This window comes from Catharus ustulatus, chromosome 2 (genome assembly GCF_009819885.2).
Source record: "Catharus ustulatus isolate bCatUst1 chromosome 2, bCatUst1.pri.v2, whole genome shotgun sequence".
NCBI classification, from domain to species: Eukaryota; Metazoa; Chordata; class Aves; order Passeriformes; family Turdidae; genus Catharus; species Catharus ustulatus.
This window is the reverse complement of record NC_046222.1, coordinates 114,463,877-114,479,496: the sequence shown is the minus strand read 5'-3', so window position 1 is coordinate 114,479,496 and position 15,620 is coordinate 114,463,877. Positions and strand designations below refer to the sequence as shown.

The following is a 15,620-nucleotide window of genomic DNA, read 5'->3' as shown; positions in this document are numbered from 1 at the left end:
GCCATCATGTGCTGCTAAAATAATGAAGGCTGTTATATGCCATCCTAAAAGTTAATCTGCTTCCTTGAGGATGAAAATGCTGACATATTGTCTGTCTTTAAAAAAAGAATCAAAAAGTATTTAATTATTACTAATCTGTAATAATCTGGAAAAGTGAAATGGGAAAACTATGGTTACACTCAAAAATGCCTTCTGAAGTTAATATTTAGTAACCAAATTGTAAAAACACTTGTTTGATTAAATCAGCATCTGTCATCCCATTTGGACTCTTATTTAGTAAATCCAATAGTAGAAAACAAAACTTCTTACAATTCAATGAATTATTTGCAGTGTTTGAATGATTTAAAAAAGTTTATTATTATTGGCAAAGATGGAGGGTAAGAGTTTGATGCAATTAGGTGGAGTTTGCTATGACAGTTTTCACCTGTTCTGAGGTTCTCTTCAGTACTACCAAAAATAGCTGATCTTTTACTTAAATGCTTGAAGTTGTACCTTAGTCTTAAGATTTGTTTTTTATCTACAGGGCAAAATGACTTAGAGAAGTCAAACCTTACATCACTGAATTCCATGTCATATTTCTAAATAAGGCTGCACTTAAGAGTTCTACAATTCTTTAACATATCTGAGCTGCTGAAATTATATCTTCATTCATTTGGAGTGAAGAGTTTAAATGTACGTTCTATTTGAAAGTAGAAATTGTTTGGATTAAATGAGTCAAAGACAATACAAGTTTCACTAAGGAAAAAAAATATTTTAAATGTTACTGTATGAGATGGAAAATGCTTGGGCTTGTGTTTGCAAGAACACCTTACTATTGATTTCTGTGTACAAAAATACCTCACAAGGGAAGAAATTCTTGTCTTTCTTGGTACCAAGTCCTATCTTTTGTAAATCCCCAGATATATGTGATAAATCATATCAGCCAAGTCTTTTATGTGGAAAGTTTGTCATTCAATGTGCATACTTCACAAGAGAGATTGACCTGATTTTGGGAAGTTGTTATGATATCTGACTGGAAATATAAGCTTTCTTCAGGTAGCATTCTGTTGATCAACTAAAAAATTAGATTAAAATCTGAGGTACATTCTGCCAAGCATTGCTGTATGATGTAAGCAAGCTTGCACTTTAAAAAATTAACTGTGTTGTCAAAACTATTTTTTGGACAGCTTTATTATTTTTCAGTACATTTCTTTATGAAAGACCAGAGGATATTGAGGAGGATATGGGAGATACAAAAGAGTGCAACTTTTTTTTGAGCATTTATATTCTTCATTATTATGAACAAGTTGAAAGTGTTTTGGTTCCAGCCACCCATGCTATTTGTCTGTACATTTTTCAGTGAGCATAGAGGCAACTGTCGATGGCAGAGAGAATGTATCTGCTAATGAGTTGCTCATGTGTGTGCCAGATGTTGTCTATTTGCAGCAGCTGTAATGTTGGCACAATAAGCTCAGTTCAATAAAATTCAATTTTATTGTAGAAGGAAGATTAATTTTCTAAGCTTTTAACAGATGTCTTAAATGGAACATTTTACTTGAACAGAAACATTGAACACATAAACATGAACCATAAAAGGGAAACCGAGTTCTTAATACGTTTCTGAAATTAGATTTTAGGTGAAGTACGATGGTTTGTCTGTTGATCTCTGAACACACATATTTAAAATAGTTGTCTTGGCCATATAAGTTGTCTTCTGACCTATAATAACAAAGTGAAATGACACAGAACTTATGAAATAGTAGAGATTAGAAAAGTGTGTTCAGTTTTAAAAAAAATTTTTGCTTCCGAAATTGCTTTTTGTAGTTCTGATACACACTGACCTGTTGCAGTCTTTTGCCAGACAACTGCAGACTTCAAAAAGGCTTGATCTTTTATCAAGTGTCTTCTGTCAGCAAACTGAATAGTGAAGCAAAAAATTGTTTTATTTCCTTCCTTCCTTCCTTCCTTTATTTCCTTCCCTTTTTTTCCCCATTGAATGTAGTTTTTGACAGTTTGCCTCCTGCACACTACAAGGAGACAATGAACACTATACTTGTGTGGATGCAGCAGTCAGAAACTAAACTCTCCATGCCTCAGGTTGCAATTGCTGAATATGAAATCATGGAGCAGAGACTCAGGGAGTTCAAGGTGAGTGATCAAGCTGTGGGCACAAATGTCTCAACTGAGAAGTTTAGAAGAACAGAACTCTAAGTTGATACATTAATCTGCTGAAGCCTGTGGATCTTGAGTAAATAATGCCCAATTGGGTTTTAGGCCATATCTTCAGGAGATGGTGGTTGCTTGCTTGTATTGATTCCTGAAGGTAAAGAATTTAAATTATGTTCACCATTGAAAGCAATTTTATAAGATATTGAAAGTAAGGAAAAGTCCTTGTTTGTCCCAATGGTGTGTAAAATATTCCTCTGGTAGTAAAATAGAGATTTTTGTCATTTCATTTTCCAGTGCTGATATGAAAACAATTCTAGTTTTCAAAATGCAGCACAGTTTTTTGACAGATTTCCTGTCAAATTGCAAGTAGACACAAATGTTGAACAAATTTTACCGGTGGGTACAAACCTTCCCTGTATCTCAATGTCTGATAGAGTTTCTACTCTCGGATGGTTAATGAACATATTGTTTGATGCATATCAAATGTAGAATAGGAAAAAAACCCAACAACCCTAGATGAAGTAAATTTGGGCTGAGAATCGCAAAAGTTTTGAGAAGTTATGAAAAATGTTATATCATAGAATAATTTCTCTAAGTTTATTATTTTTCTCATGTTCTGGTTCTTTTCTCTGGTTGTCTTGAAAGTGTCAGCATTAGTGTCATAGTAAATTCCTATCTCAAATTAATGAAATGTATGTGGATCACATCTATTGACAAATATAAATACCTCTGGATATATTCTCACTTCAACTAAAAAACCTTCTACATTGTATGAGAAAAACAATTCCAAATTACTCAGTAAATGATGCCATTGCATGTTTTAGCAAAGGTGACCTCTGTGTCTTGCCTGTGTTTGTGAAACGAAGAGAATCGCCTAGCACTAAACCAGGATTCCACTTGCTTCTTATTCACAGGCTCTACAAAATTCTCTGCAAGAGCAGCAGAAAGGCCTGACCTATCTCAGCACAACTGTGGAGGAGCTGTCCAGGAGGGCCCCAGCAGAGGTCAGTCAGAGTTACCGATCAGAGGTCGAGGTGGTCCTTGGCCGCTGGAAGAAGCTCTCGGCACAGCTGGCGGAACACTGCCAGAAACTGGAGGAGCGCATCACCAAACTCCAGCGATTCCAGGTTAGCCACACTTTTTCAACCTCAGCTAATACATGGTGGCTTGTTGCTGTGGGACTAAGGCAGAACACATTTAGGTGCTTCCAGAAATTAACACTAAAGTGAGATATCAAAACAAGACAAAAACTATTTAAATGTCTGCTTGATTTTGATGAGTACAAGATTTTACTTTGAATTCTGATTTTGTGACTGTCTTTGCCTATGTTTTTTCATTAGCAAAAAGCTTCGATTTCATTAAAAATTCCAAATAATGTTCCTCTACTTATTTTTCAATGTAGCTGAAGCTCTTATGCATGCATCTGAAGTAGCTGTACCATATTGACTTTAATGACTTCACTTACATAATTAAAGTCAACTGTAATATAGCAGTATCTTGTCGGCAGTTTCCAGAAATGAGAAGTGTATTTCAGGTATTTAGAATGGCAGCACTGGAACCTCATCTGGGTGTCTGTAGGGCTGCTTCTCAGTTTTTGCAGGACTATTTCTCATTTTTTTCCTCTCCTCCTCTGTCTGCCTGACATTTTTGTCCTTTTTTAACTACATTGCCACTGAGCATCACTAGCTCACCACAGAATCAGTCGTGTCCTGTGGTGGTTCCACAGGAGGAAGCTGGAACTGTCCATGTCCAGCACAGGACAGCACCTGTCCTCTCCTCACAGATGCCGCCCTACTCCCAAAAACAGTGCCACATTAAAAAAGCAAAGCATTTCGCTTAAGAAATTCAAACTTTTGTCTTTTCTCTTCCATCTGTCTCCTGTCTCCACTCCTGCCCCTTTGCCAAATTTAGAGATTTTCCCGCTGCTCTTAAAAAGGTCCTGAACATCATGACCATGCTCTGTAGAACCTGTATTTTTAAAGCAGTGTGAGCTATTGATGCACACAAATTTTAGCCCTTATATTTATTGCTGCAATCTCTGTGGTACACATCTAATATAAAAGTCATTGTCTTTTGAGCTTGTTGAATGGCTTCTCATCCAGATTATTGTTTTAGCTGTTGTAATTTATGGAATGCGTCAGTGTGGGATATGATGGAATCAGTGATCATAAACAAAATGCATTTACGATCTGATTGAAAATGCGAGTCATACATTTGCTCTTCATTGGTAGCGGGAGACTAATCTCTTTTTAAACAAATCCCTCCAGGTCTATATTCTACCACATTAATGAACTAAAAGTATTCTTGTAAAGGTATTAAAGTTTCATCATGAAATACGATTATGAACTTTTTTTACAGTTGGATAATAGAATGCACAGTAGATGTTTTGACAGTGTTTTGGTAATTGCTGTTCTGAAGTATACTGATAATTTCTATATAATTAATTTTATTAAGTTTATTTTACATGGGAACCTGTTGTTTTTAAACATGTGTCACATTAGGGAAATGTTCCCTTTGGTTACCTATCACATAATAGTTTCTGAGGCATATTTGTATGCATTTTAAGGCACAGTCTCTATGCTAACATCCTTTTTTGTGCTTTCATTCAGCTTTGCATTCAGCATGTAATATCAACATGTATTCCATTGGTGATGAAAGAAGTTTGATGAAAAATGCTTTATAATATACTTTTAGAATTTTACCATATATGTTTTTATTTTAATGTGTGCATCTGTTTACCCAAGATGGTAATTTTAAGGGGTATTTTTGAAATCTCATTCTACTTTTCAAGTTATTAGTTACTTATGCAATGTTGACTGGACTGTTATCATTCCATCTTTTCATTTGATGTTCAGATTTTTTTATTAACTGCAAGAGTTAAATCAAGACTCTGGAAATAATATTACTATTCTAGTGCTAGAAACAGTAACTGAGAGACTCTGAAATTACTCATTGAGTCATTATATGATTTTATTTTCTGAAGTGAATCTCTTTCAGTTACATTGGATTTTTTCATTCTGAATACTAAGGTGTTTTTCTGTGTTGTGTTCTAGTAGAAAAATAGGCACTAGAGCATATAGGTTCCAAAAGGAGTCTGAAGTTTAAATGAAAGCACAGAACATTTGATGGGTGAACCTGAATTAAATGCCAAACATGAGTAATCTGAAACCATAGAACGAACCAATAAACAAGCATGCAGTGTCCAAACACAAATGATATCTAGAAGGGATAAATTTGAGAGCCATAAGGTTGTCTACTCAAAGACACATTAAACTTGGTCAGAAATGGTCAAAGTGCAGGTTATAGTGTTGATGACAGACCCAGGTAAAATTGGTTTTACTTGTTTGCTGTGTTTGTATTTTCAGACAGTTCAATAATGTTGAAATTACATTGCAATGAGTTTTAGTTGTAGTGTCAGGATGAATTACACTATTGCCAGTCAGGTTTTGTGTGATGTAATGAAATGTCTTTTTAATACCCAGAATGACATTAGAACACTGAAGAAGTGGATGGCTGAAGTGGATGTTTTTCTGAAGGAAGAGTGGCCTGCCCTTGGAGACTCAGAAGCACTGGAAAAGCAACTTGAACAATGTACAGTGAGTATTTCCTGCCTGCTTGGCAGTTATTCAATTCTTCTCTATGAGCTGAACTTATACAGAAGTTACACAAATGATTACAGTTTCTAAAAAAAAAAATGTAGAAAGGGGATTGCCTTCTGCAGTGTGTTTGAACCTTTTGCATCTCCTGGGTTTGAAGGAAAATTCAGTTAAAACAAGGAAACTTTAATACCAGAAGGAGGCACACAGTGACTTTTTTTCTTTTTTTTCTTTTTTAATGTATTTGTAGAAGGATCACACCATCAAATAAAGAAATAATATATAACTAGCCTCTAAAGTCAACTGTCTATTTACTTTGTTGAGTTTATAAACATTGCTTTTTTTTTAAATCTGTATAATCTGTGTCAAAAGATCTTTTTTCTCTATCTGTTACTCATGTGGCTTCCAAATTTTTCTGACTGTACGAAAAGAACTTGCAGGTATTGTGAGTTATATCCATTCTTTTTTTACTAAACTTACAAATTCCAGGATGTTGTCCCAGCAGAGTTTTAAAGCATCATGAAGTATTGGTACTTCCATCATAGGGTTTGCAAATTCTTCTTCCTGTCCCAACAGAGTGTGTAAGTGCAGTGAATCTTGTAATCCATGATGGCCCCTGTCTATATGATCAGTGGAATTTACAAGTTCTGTAAATTTTCTGGCAGGATGTGTAAATATTATGAAACATACGCAGTAATCTTACAGAACTGCAAGTTCTCTGAAGCTTTCTCTTAGACTTTATTTAAATAAGAATTATCATTATTTTTCACCATTATAATGGAATATTCTTTCAGAAATGTGAAAAAAGAGATCAAGATACTTCTCATGTTTTCAACCAACAGCAGGGAAACCTTTTGAAAGAAATAATAATATATGCATTTTAATATTATATATGTATATATTTATACTGCATATATAACATGTAAAAATTACATACTTTTATTTATTACACAATAGCTTGCCACATTACAGCTACTCATTCCTTTTTAATTTCTTTTCATAGATTAGTCTATTAATTGTGCTTGTTTGACCAGAGATCTGGACCCCAGACAAGTCAGAATCTCATGCAGAAATATTTTCGTGGGAATACCGTTTCTGAAACTTTGTGTGAATGCTTCTTGCATAATCTTCTGTTCTTCCTTTAGGCTTTAGTAAATGATATCCAGACAATCCAACCCAGTTTGAACAGTGTTAATGAGATTGGGAAGAAAATGAAGAGTGAAGCAGAGCCAGAATTTGCTTCCAGACTCGAGTCAGAGCTAAAAGATCTCAATGCACAGTGGGACCACATTTGCCAACAGGTACCAAGTGCATGCTGTGACTGGTTCTTTTTAGATTAATCATCCAGGTTTTCATTGGTAGAATTTGTCCTTCTATACATATGTACTAGATATTAAACTGAATTTAGACATATTAATTCAACTAATATTTTACTGAGTGTAATTTAGCCTGTAGCAGTATATGTAAAGTATGTTTATTTATAATATAAAAGCAATAGCTTACTATGTTTTGAAAGAAAGATATATATTAATGTATTAGATCTAAAAGGGATGTAATTTATGGCTCCTGCAAAACTAGATTTCTGAGGGTGTTGTTTAGGCGTTTGCCAAAACAATCAAGTTCTGTACTTAGTTTTGTGTTATATTCTGCATTGCTGAAATTCTATGACATTACTCTGGATGAAAAAAGACGTTAAAGCAGTGAAGGGTTTGTAATTCAATAACTCAGAATTAAGAGTACATGCACATATGCACGTGGATAAATGAGTCTCCAGTAGTTACATGAATGGGACATAACACGAAAGGATAGTTCTTTCATTTAAGTTAAAGGCATTATTAATAAATAATTTTACAGAGTAAGGAAGCTAAAAATTACTATTATTTCACTGATGACATTTGGATTCTTACTCTTTATGACAGTTCAAATAAAAGTTTTTGCGTGTTGTTACCTTTAAATTTTTCCTACTTGCTCTTTCTCTTGTCTGCCTTTTTAATGCATATTTTCATAAAAGTGTTATATTTTAATGAGATATAATATTTTCTAAAATTTTTATTATTAACTTTACATGTGAAAAATAGTCCTTCTATATTTTTTGATAAACATATTTTAAAAAAAGGTTGGTCTTTGAAATCTGTAAGACAATTTAATGATTAATTTTTGTAGTCTTTCCCCTTTTACTACCATGGAGTATTTAATTCCTTTGTTTTGTGACATTGATCAACTGGATACCTTTGCACTTTTCTCAAAGAAATTTCAAGTATTGCCTTACAAGTATAGAAGTCTCTCTCAGTTTTCTTCTGACTTCCCTGAAAACCTGTCTGTAATAGTTTCATTCAATACAAGGCACAAATTATTCCCTCTCAGTGAACGTTTCTGACACAACTTCTTCAGTAATAGCTATTAAAATATGTGAGTAGTAAATAAAAAAATCAGTTTGGTTTGTGGAGATTTCTTGAAATAAATTTGGATAAGTCAGCTTGAGTTGATATACATGCAATTAATATGACTGTGAGATCTGACAATTGGCAATTGTCACTGACAATTCAGATATTCTTTTCAGGTTATAGGAGGTAACCTTCTCTGTGGTGCTGGGACTGAGGAAGAGGCAATTTTACAGAGCCACATACAATTTTATACTCGCTGGTTGTTGCTCTGTTGTGTTCTGTAAAACAACATTTATGTAGAACTGCATTTATATTTAACAGCCCTTTCTCAAAGATGAGCAACAAACCAATAGATGTCAGAAATTAAGACCAAATACTAAGAAAATTTCTCCTGATATTACTGAAAATAACGTTTACTGAAGCAGAACCACACTGCAGAATATTGGAGCAATTAGCTCTGCAAGCCCAAATCTGAGAAGTGCCACCATTACAACTTAATATTTTTAATGCAAACTTCATAATGCTATTGAAAGATGGTACATGGAACAATCAGGGATAATTTTGATAGGCTGAATCAGTTGTGTTGGGGTGATCTAAACTATTTTCTAGTTCTAGTTCTATACATGAGCTATATAACAGAATTGTATGACTCCCACACAGTGATTGGCAAATCTTTTATCAGCAGTATTTTTCCCTTTCCAATAAAGAGTTTCTTCAAGTAGGAGATTGTTTATTTTTACTTTAACTATTTTTAGAATATTCACCTATCTAAGATGTTCATGACTTAATCAACATAAGAAAAATATGCACATTGCTTTATTCTCTAGTAAGTTACATTCAAACTAGTGAGAAGGTCATCTGACTTTATAGCTAAAGAGCATTTGGTTTCACCCTTGAATGCACTTTCAAAGTCTCCTGTGGTTATTCTTTTTACATTTTACAGAACATAATCCCTGGGAAATGTTCCTTTCCAGATTTGTTTTCTGATGACATCGGCACATGGTGTAGATTTTCATTCTAGAATCATTACAAACTCATTCTGCACAGCCATGATTTGCTAAAAAAAGAATGTAGTACTTTCTTGATTGTCTGTTATTAATATCTATCTAATTACTTCTTAACATCTGCCTAATTACAGCAATGTTATTAATATAGGATTTAATTTGATTCTTTTCAGGCTAAAAGATTGTCAAGTTTGTACAGTAGCTTTGCTTCAAGTACTGTGTAATCTTTTCTTTCTTAAAGGCCTATGCTAAGAAGGCTGCATTAAAAGGTGGTTTGGATAAGACTGTGAGTCTCAGAAAGGATTTGTCAGAGATGCACGAGTGGATAACACAAGCTGAGGAAGAATATCTGGAAAGAGATTTTGAGTATAAAACACCTGATGAGTTACAGAAAGCTGTTGAGGAACTGAAGGTAAAAGATGAACTAATTCCTTGAGCTGTGTTCAAACCTCTTTTTAAAGCTCTCATTGTAAAGAGAATCTACTCTTTCTCTTAGGATAGTGCCTTTTCGGATCTACTTGCCTAAAGTTAAACATAATAAGTGGTTTGAAGTAATTTCTATTTGGAATATGTTAGAAGATATTTGATATACCTCAACACTGCATGGCTTTTTTACCCAAATTGCTTTATTGGATATTGATTTGGATGTAGCTTCAACAATCTTTTATTTAAGGAATAATTCCTAAAATTTGGGTGTTAGCAGCAGTAGAGTGAAACCAGTTTTATGTCTTCTCTTTGCAGTAGAATGATCAGAAAAAGAAACAGGATGTTAGGATGCATCTTGGTGTGTGCTAAGTATGAATATTATGTCTTTAACACAGGAATATAGAAACAGAATATTTAGATCTCAATTAATAATATTTCCTTCATGTAGGATGAGCATGGCCTTTAGACAAAGTGACTAATTTCTGATACATGCTTAAATACACTCTTGCTAAACCACTGGATGTGGGCTTAATTCTTATTTCAAAAGTGAATTGTTTGGCTTGTATTATTCAGGAAGCCAGATTATAACCTGATTTGTCATTATATCTACAGCTTTGACAATCTATCTAACACTTTGTTTTCAAACTGTTCATTTCCCATATTTTTTTCCAGTATTTGAGAGTCTCAGACCATGCAACTGATGATCTATTTATTTACTGACAAACAATTTGCTTCCAATCAGAATAATATAAGGAAATTTATGGAACAAGTCAATTGTAAATGAGAGAAATATCAAAAGGAAATATCTACTCTAAAGATGCAGTTCTTTAGTACTGCTTTTAGTATCTTTTAGTAACTAAATAACAAAACTCAATTTTATACATTGCACTGCATATTAAAACAGAAAAAAATGTAACATTTTATATTCAATCACCATTATGGATTCCTATTAGATATTCTGTACCCAGATGAAATACAGCCATGTTGAGACACTTGTGACACTTTGACCTAGGAAATAACCAGATCATTTGTCATGAGGTCACAACAGAGGAAATCTTGACCAGAATTCCATGTTCTCTCTGCAGCCCATTTCTTCCCCCAGCTACAGAAAAATCAAGAGTAACCTTGTAGATTTCCTCTGGCAATGGCAGCCTGATCATTGTTATTGTGGTTCATGAGCTTCCTCAGACCCAGAGAGAAAAAAAAAAAAAAATTCTCAGGAATATGGTTTTGATTTGTTGGTTTTGGGCAGGAAGTTCTCATTGTAAATTGCTGTGAAGGCCTGTAGGCACTGATGGCACATTTTATAACATCACTGTGTTTCCAGTTCTGAAAAGATTCCAATCATAGAAACAAGAAAGCACTTAGAGGAAATAGCATTCTATCTCATGAAAATCTTTTTCATGAGACCACTTAACAAGAGAGAGAGTAGCAAAAGTGTGGGATATACAATAGAGAAAAACTATTTTCTGACTTTCTCTTTAAATGCAGGTTAATGACAGTAACATGGAGAGAAAATAATTCAGAAGGTTTTTTTCTGACTTCCTTGTGATTTTTCCTTTAAATCTGAGTATATGAATTCTTGACACAACAGATTTTTCTTTTTTTTTTTTTTTTCATTTGTGGTCCACAAATTGTTACATTAATGATGTTTGCAGCATTTCTAGGGGGAAAAAAGTGCTAAAATGTTCCATTAGTTCCAGAACACTAGATAGTTGTGAGATGTTAAATTGTATTGAGTATTGTGTATTGGCAACAAAATTAAATAAAAGTTTTTTGGATGCATTCAAGATTATGTCAGAAAGTCTGGGAATTAAATGTCTCCTGTTGTGTTTTGTTTGTTATAGTGTTGTTTGGGTTTTTTGTCCGTCTAGAAATCTGTCAGAGAATTCTGATAGTTGCTAGAAATAACTTTCCTTCTTAAACCAGGACTAGAACTTCTCCTTTTTTCCTTTCCAGAGAGCAAAGGAGGAAGCCCTGCAGAAAGAGGTGAAAGTGAAGCTTATTACAGATTCTGTGAATAACTTTATAGCAAAGGCTCCACCAGCAGCTCATGAGGCTTTGAAAAAGGAGCTCAATGTTCTAATTACCAGCTACCAGCAGCTCTGCAGCAGGCTGAATGGAAAGTGGAAGACTTTGGAGGTTTGATATCTTGTCAGTCTTGTATTTATGGCTCTTCTAACTGCAAGAAATAAGGTGGAGAACACAGCTGTGTTATCATATAGGATTGTGGGTTGCCCAAGGCTATCCTGGCTTTATGAGCCATATACCAAATACCCCATGTTCTGAGCCACACACAAAGTTAATTTGGGAATCGTATCTGCTGGAGAGTCATGTTGCAAGAGAAGACTGAGACATGGCTCTTAGGTCAGAGGCAGCAATTGCTGATCAAGGTTCTTATCCCTCCTGAGATCAAGAAATCTGGCTTTGTAGCAACACTGTGATGTTCGCTTTGTGAGCTCCTCTAGGCTTCTCTCTTCTGTGGCTAAGGATTTTGATTGAATGCCCTGAAGCTGGCCAGGTGTTGTTGTCTCAGCATGGGAACAGCATTTGATCTGCTGGCAACCTGAATATTTATTATGCATTTTGAGTTGACCCTACCATTTTGTCCAACTCCATTGCAGATTCTTGTCGTGGGACTGCTGTTATACAGTAGCCACAGTGAATTGGGTGTGGTTTTTTGCTGGGAATTTTGCAAGAGCTAAATTTTGCTTGTGAATTATTTTCAAGAACTAACCTCATGCAGGGCAATAATATACCAGAGTAAAGTTTATCTTGTCTAAAACTAACTGTGGAAAATAAGGCATGTACAGTGATTTCACGAATACAAGCCGCACCATTTTGACTTAGATTTTGCTCTCAAACCGGAAATGCAGCCAATATACAGGAGCGGCTAATATGTGAATAATTTTCTGACATTTCCACCCCCAGAAGTGGAAACCGAGGTGCCGAGTCGAGCAACTTGCTAGTAAAAGCCGGCATTTCGCAATTGTTACAAACCGTTACTTTGTTGCGCCGCGGGTGGAGCTGGCTGCCTGCAGGCAGGGGGGCGGGGAGAGAGGCAGGAGAGGTCTCTCCTTCCTTCCTCTGCCGCAGCCCAGGGGAGAGACGGGGGGCCCCGTGCTGCCATCCCCGCGGCCTGGGGGGAAGGCAGGGGCTACGTGCTGCCATCCCCGCAGCCCGTGGGGTAAGCGGGGGGCTCCTGCCCCCGCCCGCCGCGGCAGGAGCAGGCAGGCTCTGTCCCGGCCCGCCGCGGCAGGAGCGAGGAAACTCTGTCCTCGCCCGCCACCACCACCACGGGCGCGGGGAAGCTCCGTCCCCGCCTGCCGCCGCTGCCGGGGGAGCGGGGGGTGCTCCGTCCCTGCCTACCACCGCAGGGCAGTGCCGGGCCGGGGTGACCGAGCCCAGTGGCAGCGGTGGCTGGCCCCCAGTGGTCCCACCGAGCGGCAGCACCGGGCTGGGCTACTTGGCCCCGTCAGCAGCCCCTAGCGGGCTGAGCCTGCACAGCCTTAGCTGAGCCAGTAAACCCCGCCATGCCGTGGCTCTGTTAGTAATTGGCAACTTTGTTGCACGCGGGTCCTCGCTGCGAACGACAGAGCAGCTTATATTCGGGTGCGGCTTATTTATGGACAAAAACCGAAATATTTGCCAACACCCATAGATGCAGCTTATACTCAGTGCGGCTTGTATTCATGATTTTACTGTAGTTTGAACTGGTAATCTATATTTACTCTGACCATTGATGATTTTTTTTTGCATGTTAATAACCTTCTATAAACCTCATTTGGTGTGAGCAAAGTTAGGAGAGATGAATTGCACTCAGGGAAGTTTGATCTATCAAGAGTGCAATATATTTCAACACCATTATTTTATCTTCTACTAACATAATAAAGGAACAAAAGAAAGATTATTTATGGAGCATTTAAACGTTTTGTTTGTGTATAAAGTGCTATCTTTGTCTCCTTATTTAAGTAACTTCAGGCGCTGTATAAATAAATATTAGACAATAATTTCAGGAGAATAAGAATATTTCACAACATTATGTTTAGTACTCTAGCATTTAAAAGATCTATAAATTGTACTAAATATGGTTTGGAAATAATTTCCATTTAGTCTGAATTCTTAAAAGCTGGCATTTTATAAACGTGTGATTTAAGCAATTAATATATAGAATATATTGGGAATCTAAGTGCATTTTTATAGTAAAGATATAAATTTATAATGTGGGTCTTTAAAAATTCTACTCACTTTTATATAAATATAAGAAAACTTTACAGAAAACATATGAAGTGGATAATACATGAAAATGAAGGTTCAATTTGTGTGTTGCAGAAGAGTTCATTTTTTCATTTTATTTTCTGTGGTTTTGCTGTGTTTAATCAAAATTATGATTTTCTTGTGTTTTATGTGAATTTGGATCATATGAGTACTGGGAAATAAAATCAACTATGTGATCCATAGGCCTCAAGTATCAACCATGTTGTTTTAGGGAAGAGACGTGAATGTTTTCAGTATTTTATGAGTGAAAAATTTCTGTGAGATTTTCAATCTAAATAAACCTTTTCTTCATTAGGAGGTATGGGCATGTTGGCGTGAATTATTGTCATACTTGGATGCAGAAAATAAATGGTTGAACGAGATTGAACTGAAACTCAAAGCAACTGAAAATGTCCAGGGAGGTGCAGAAGAGATTTCTGAGTCTTTAGATGTAAGTGCTGACTTAAATAATAACTAAATCATATGTGGTGATAAATTGTAAATTTTATGTCATTCTAAACAATCTATGAACTAACATCACACATGAAAAAAGTGTAAAATATTTCGGAAGTCCTAAGTTTCTACTAGATTCAGTAAATGAGGTTTGAATTCAAACAATCATTCAAGCAAACATTCAAACAATCATAAATCATAAATCAAACAACAATTAAATGTGCTGGGTGTCTTAGACAGTTTTGGTAGTGATAAAATAAACATTCTTTAAAAAAAAAATTTAAAAGTCACTTCAGCTGGTCAAAAAATTGCTGAAGGCTTCAGAGAGTGAAAGTTTTCATCATAGTAGTGCAACTTTGTTTATTATTTAATTTTTATTCATGGAGACTTTAAAATTAGTAGAAATTTAATTAATGCTCATAGTGCATCAAAATACAAAACATTTCATTGATAACCCATTACTGCTGTTGAATTTCATCCATTTAGATACTCAAGCAAGTTTTATATATTAAGGTACATGGACTCTCACTGAATTTATTGGGCATAGTCCACATCTTTAAAATTAAGCAGTACATTTATTGCTTTATGAAAAATCTTTGTGCTTCATAATACATGGTACAGAACATTAGTTGTCAAGGCATAGAACATATGTATTTCATCTTTCTTTCCCTACTTTTATTGTATATGAAATATGAAATATCTTTCTTATGTTTTTAAGGCAAATTGGGATTGCTCTGTAGAACTTCATTTACAGAAAGGAAAATAAACTCTTTTTTAAAACTTTTTTCAGTCTTTGGAACGTTTAATGAGACATCCAGAAGACAATCGCAACCAGATTCGGGAACTGGCTCAGACTTTGACCGATGGTGGGATCTTGGATGAATTGATCAATGAGAAACTTGAGAAGTTCAATACTCGGTGGGAAGAACTTCAACAGGAGGTATGTTTAATGATCCTCCCACTAAGTAGGGGATAATCCAACACCTTTTAAAAAATAAGAGTTATTTTGTTAGTACAGTTCCTTAACAGGTCACAAACAAAATTTTGCTTTAGAGGTGGTTTCAAAGGTGTGGTGGGCTAACTCCACTAGACAGCAAAGCACCACAAGACTCCACATCTCATGGTACTTTGGTGGAGATTATAAAAAAGGCAAAAGCAAGAAAACTCATAGATTGAGATTAGGTTGATTTTATATGGGAAAGAAAAGTGATGCAGTCTCCAGGAGAATAATATTCAACCAGTCCTTATGCAATAACAATTTTGGAAGCACTTTTTCACAGCTGTTTTTTTTGTTGAGCGTGACCCTATGTGGTGCTGGTGCTCAGGTCAGCTGTCCTGGCTGTGTCCTTTCA

The 15,620-nt window shown here is 35.6% G+C and overlaps 1 protein-coding gene across 9 annotated transcripts in view; it reads left to right on the top strand.

The window, feature by feature from the left end:
- The window catches only part of DMD (dystrophin), a 1,072,200-nt gene that overhangs the window by 405,220 nt on the left and 651,360 nt on the right, over positions 1 to 15,620 (top strand). For all 9 annotated transcript variants that reach the window (XM_033051053.2, XM_033051056.2, XM_033051052.2 and 6 more), the window contains 8 exons: positions 1,982 to 2,127; positions 3,063 to 3,275; positions 5,631 to 5,744; positions 6,890 to 7,045; positions 9,374 to 9,544; positions 11,518 to 11,700; positions 14,132 to 14,266; positions 15,059 to 15,208. In XM_033051053.2, the coding sequence (XP_032906944.1) occupies positions 1,982 to 2,127; positions 3,063 to 3,275; positions 5,631 to 5,744; positions 6,890 to 7,045; positions 9,374 to 9,544; positions 11,518 to 11,700; positions 14,132 to 14,266; positions 15,059 to 15,208 (1,268 nt within the window). The remainder of the gene's footprint in view (positions 1 to 1,981; positions 2,128 to 3,062; positions 3,276 to 5,630; positions 5,745 to 6,889; positions 7,046 to 9,373; positions 9,545 to 11,517; positions 11,701 to 14,131; positions 14,267 to 15,058; positions 15,209 to 15,620) is intronic.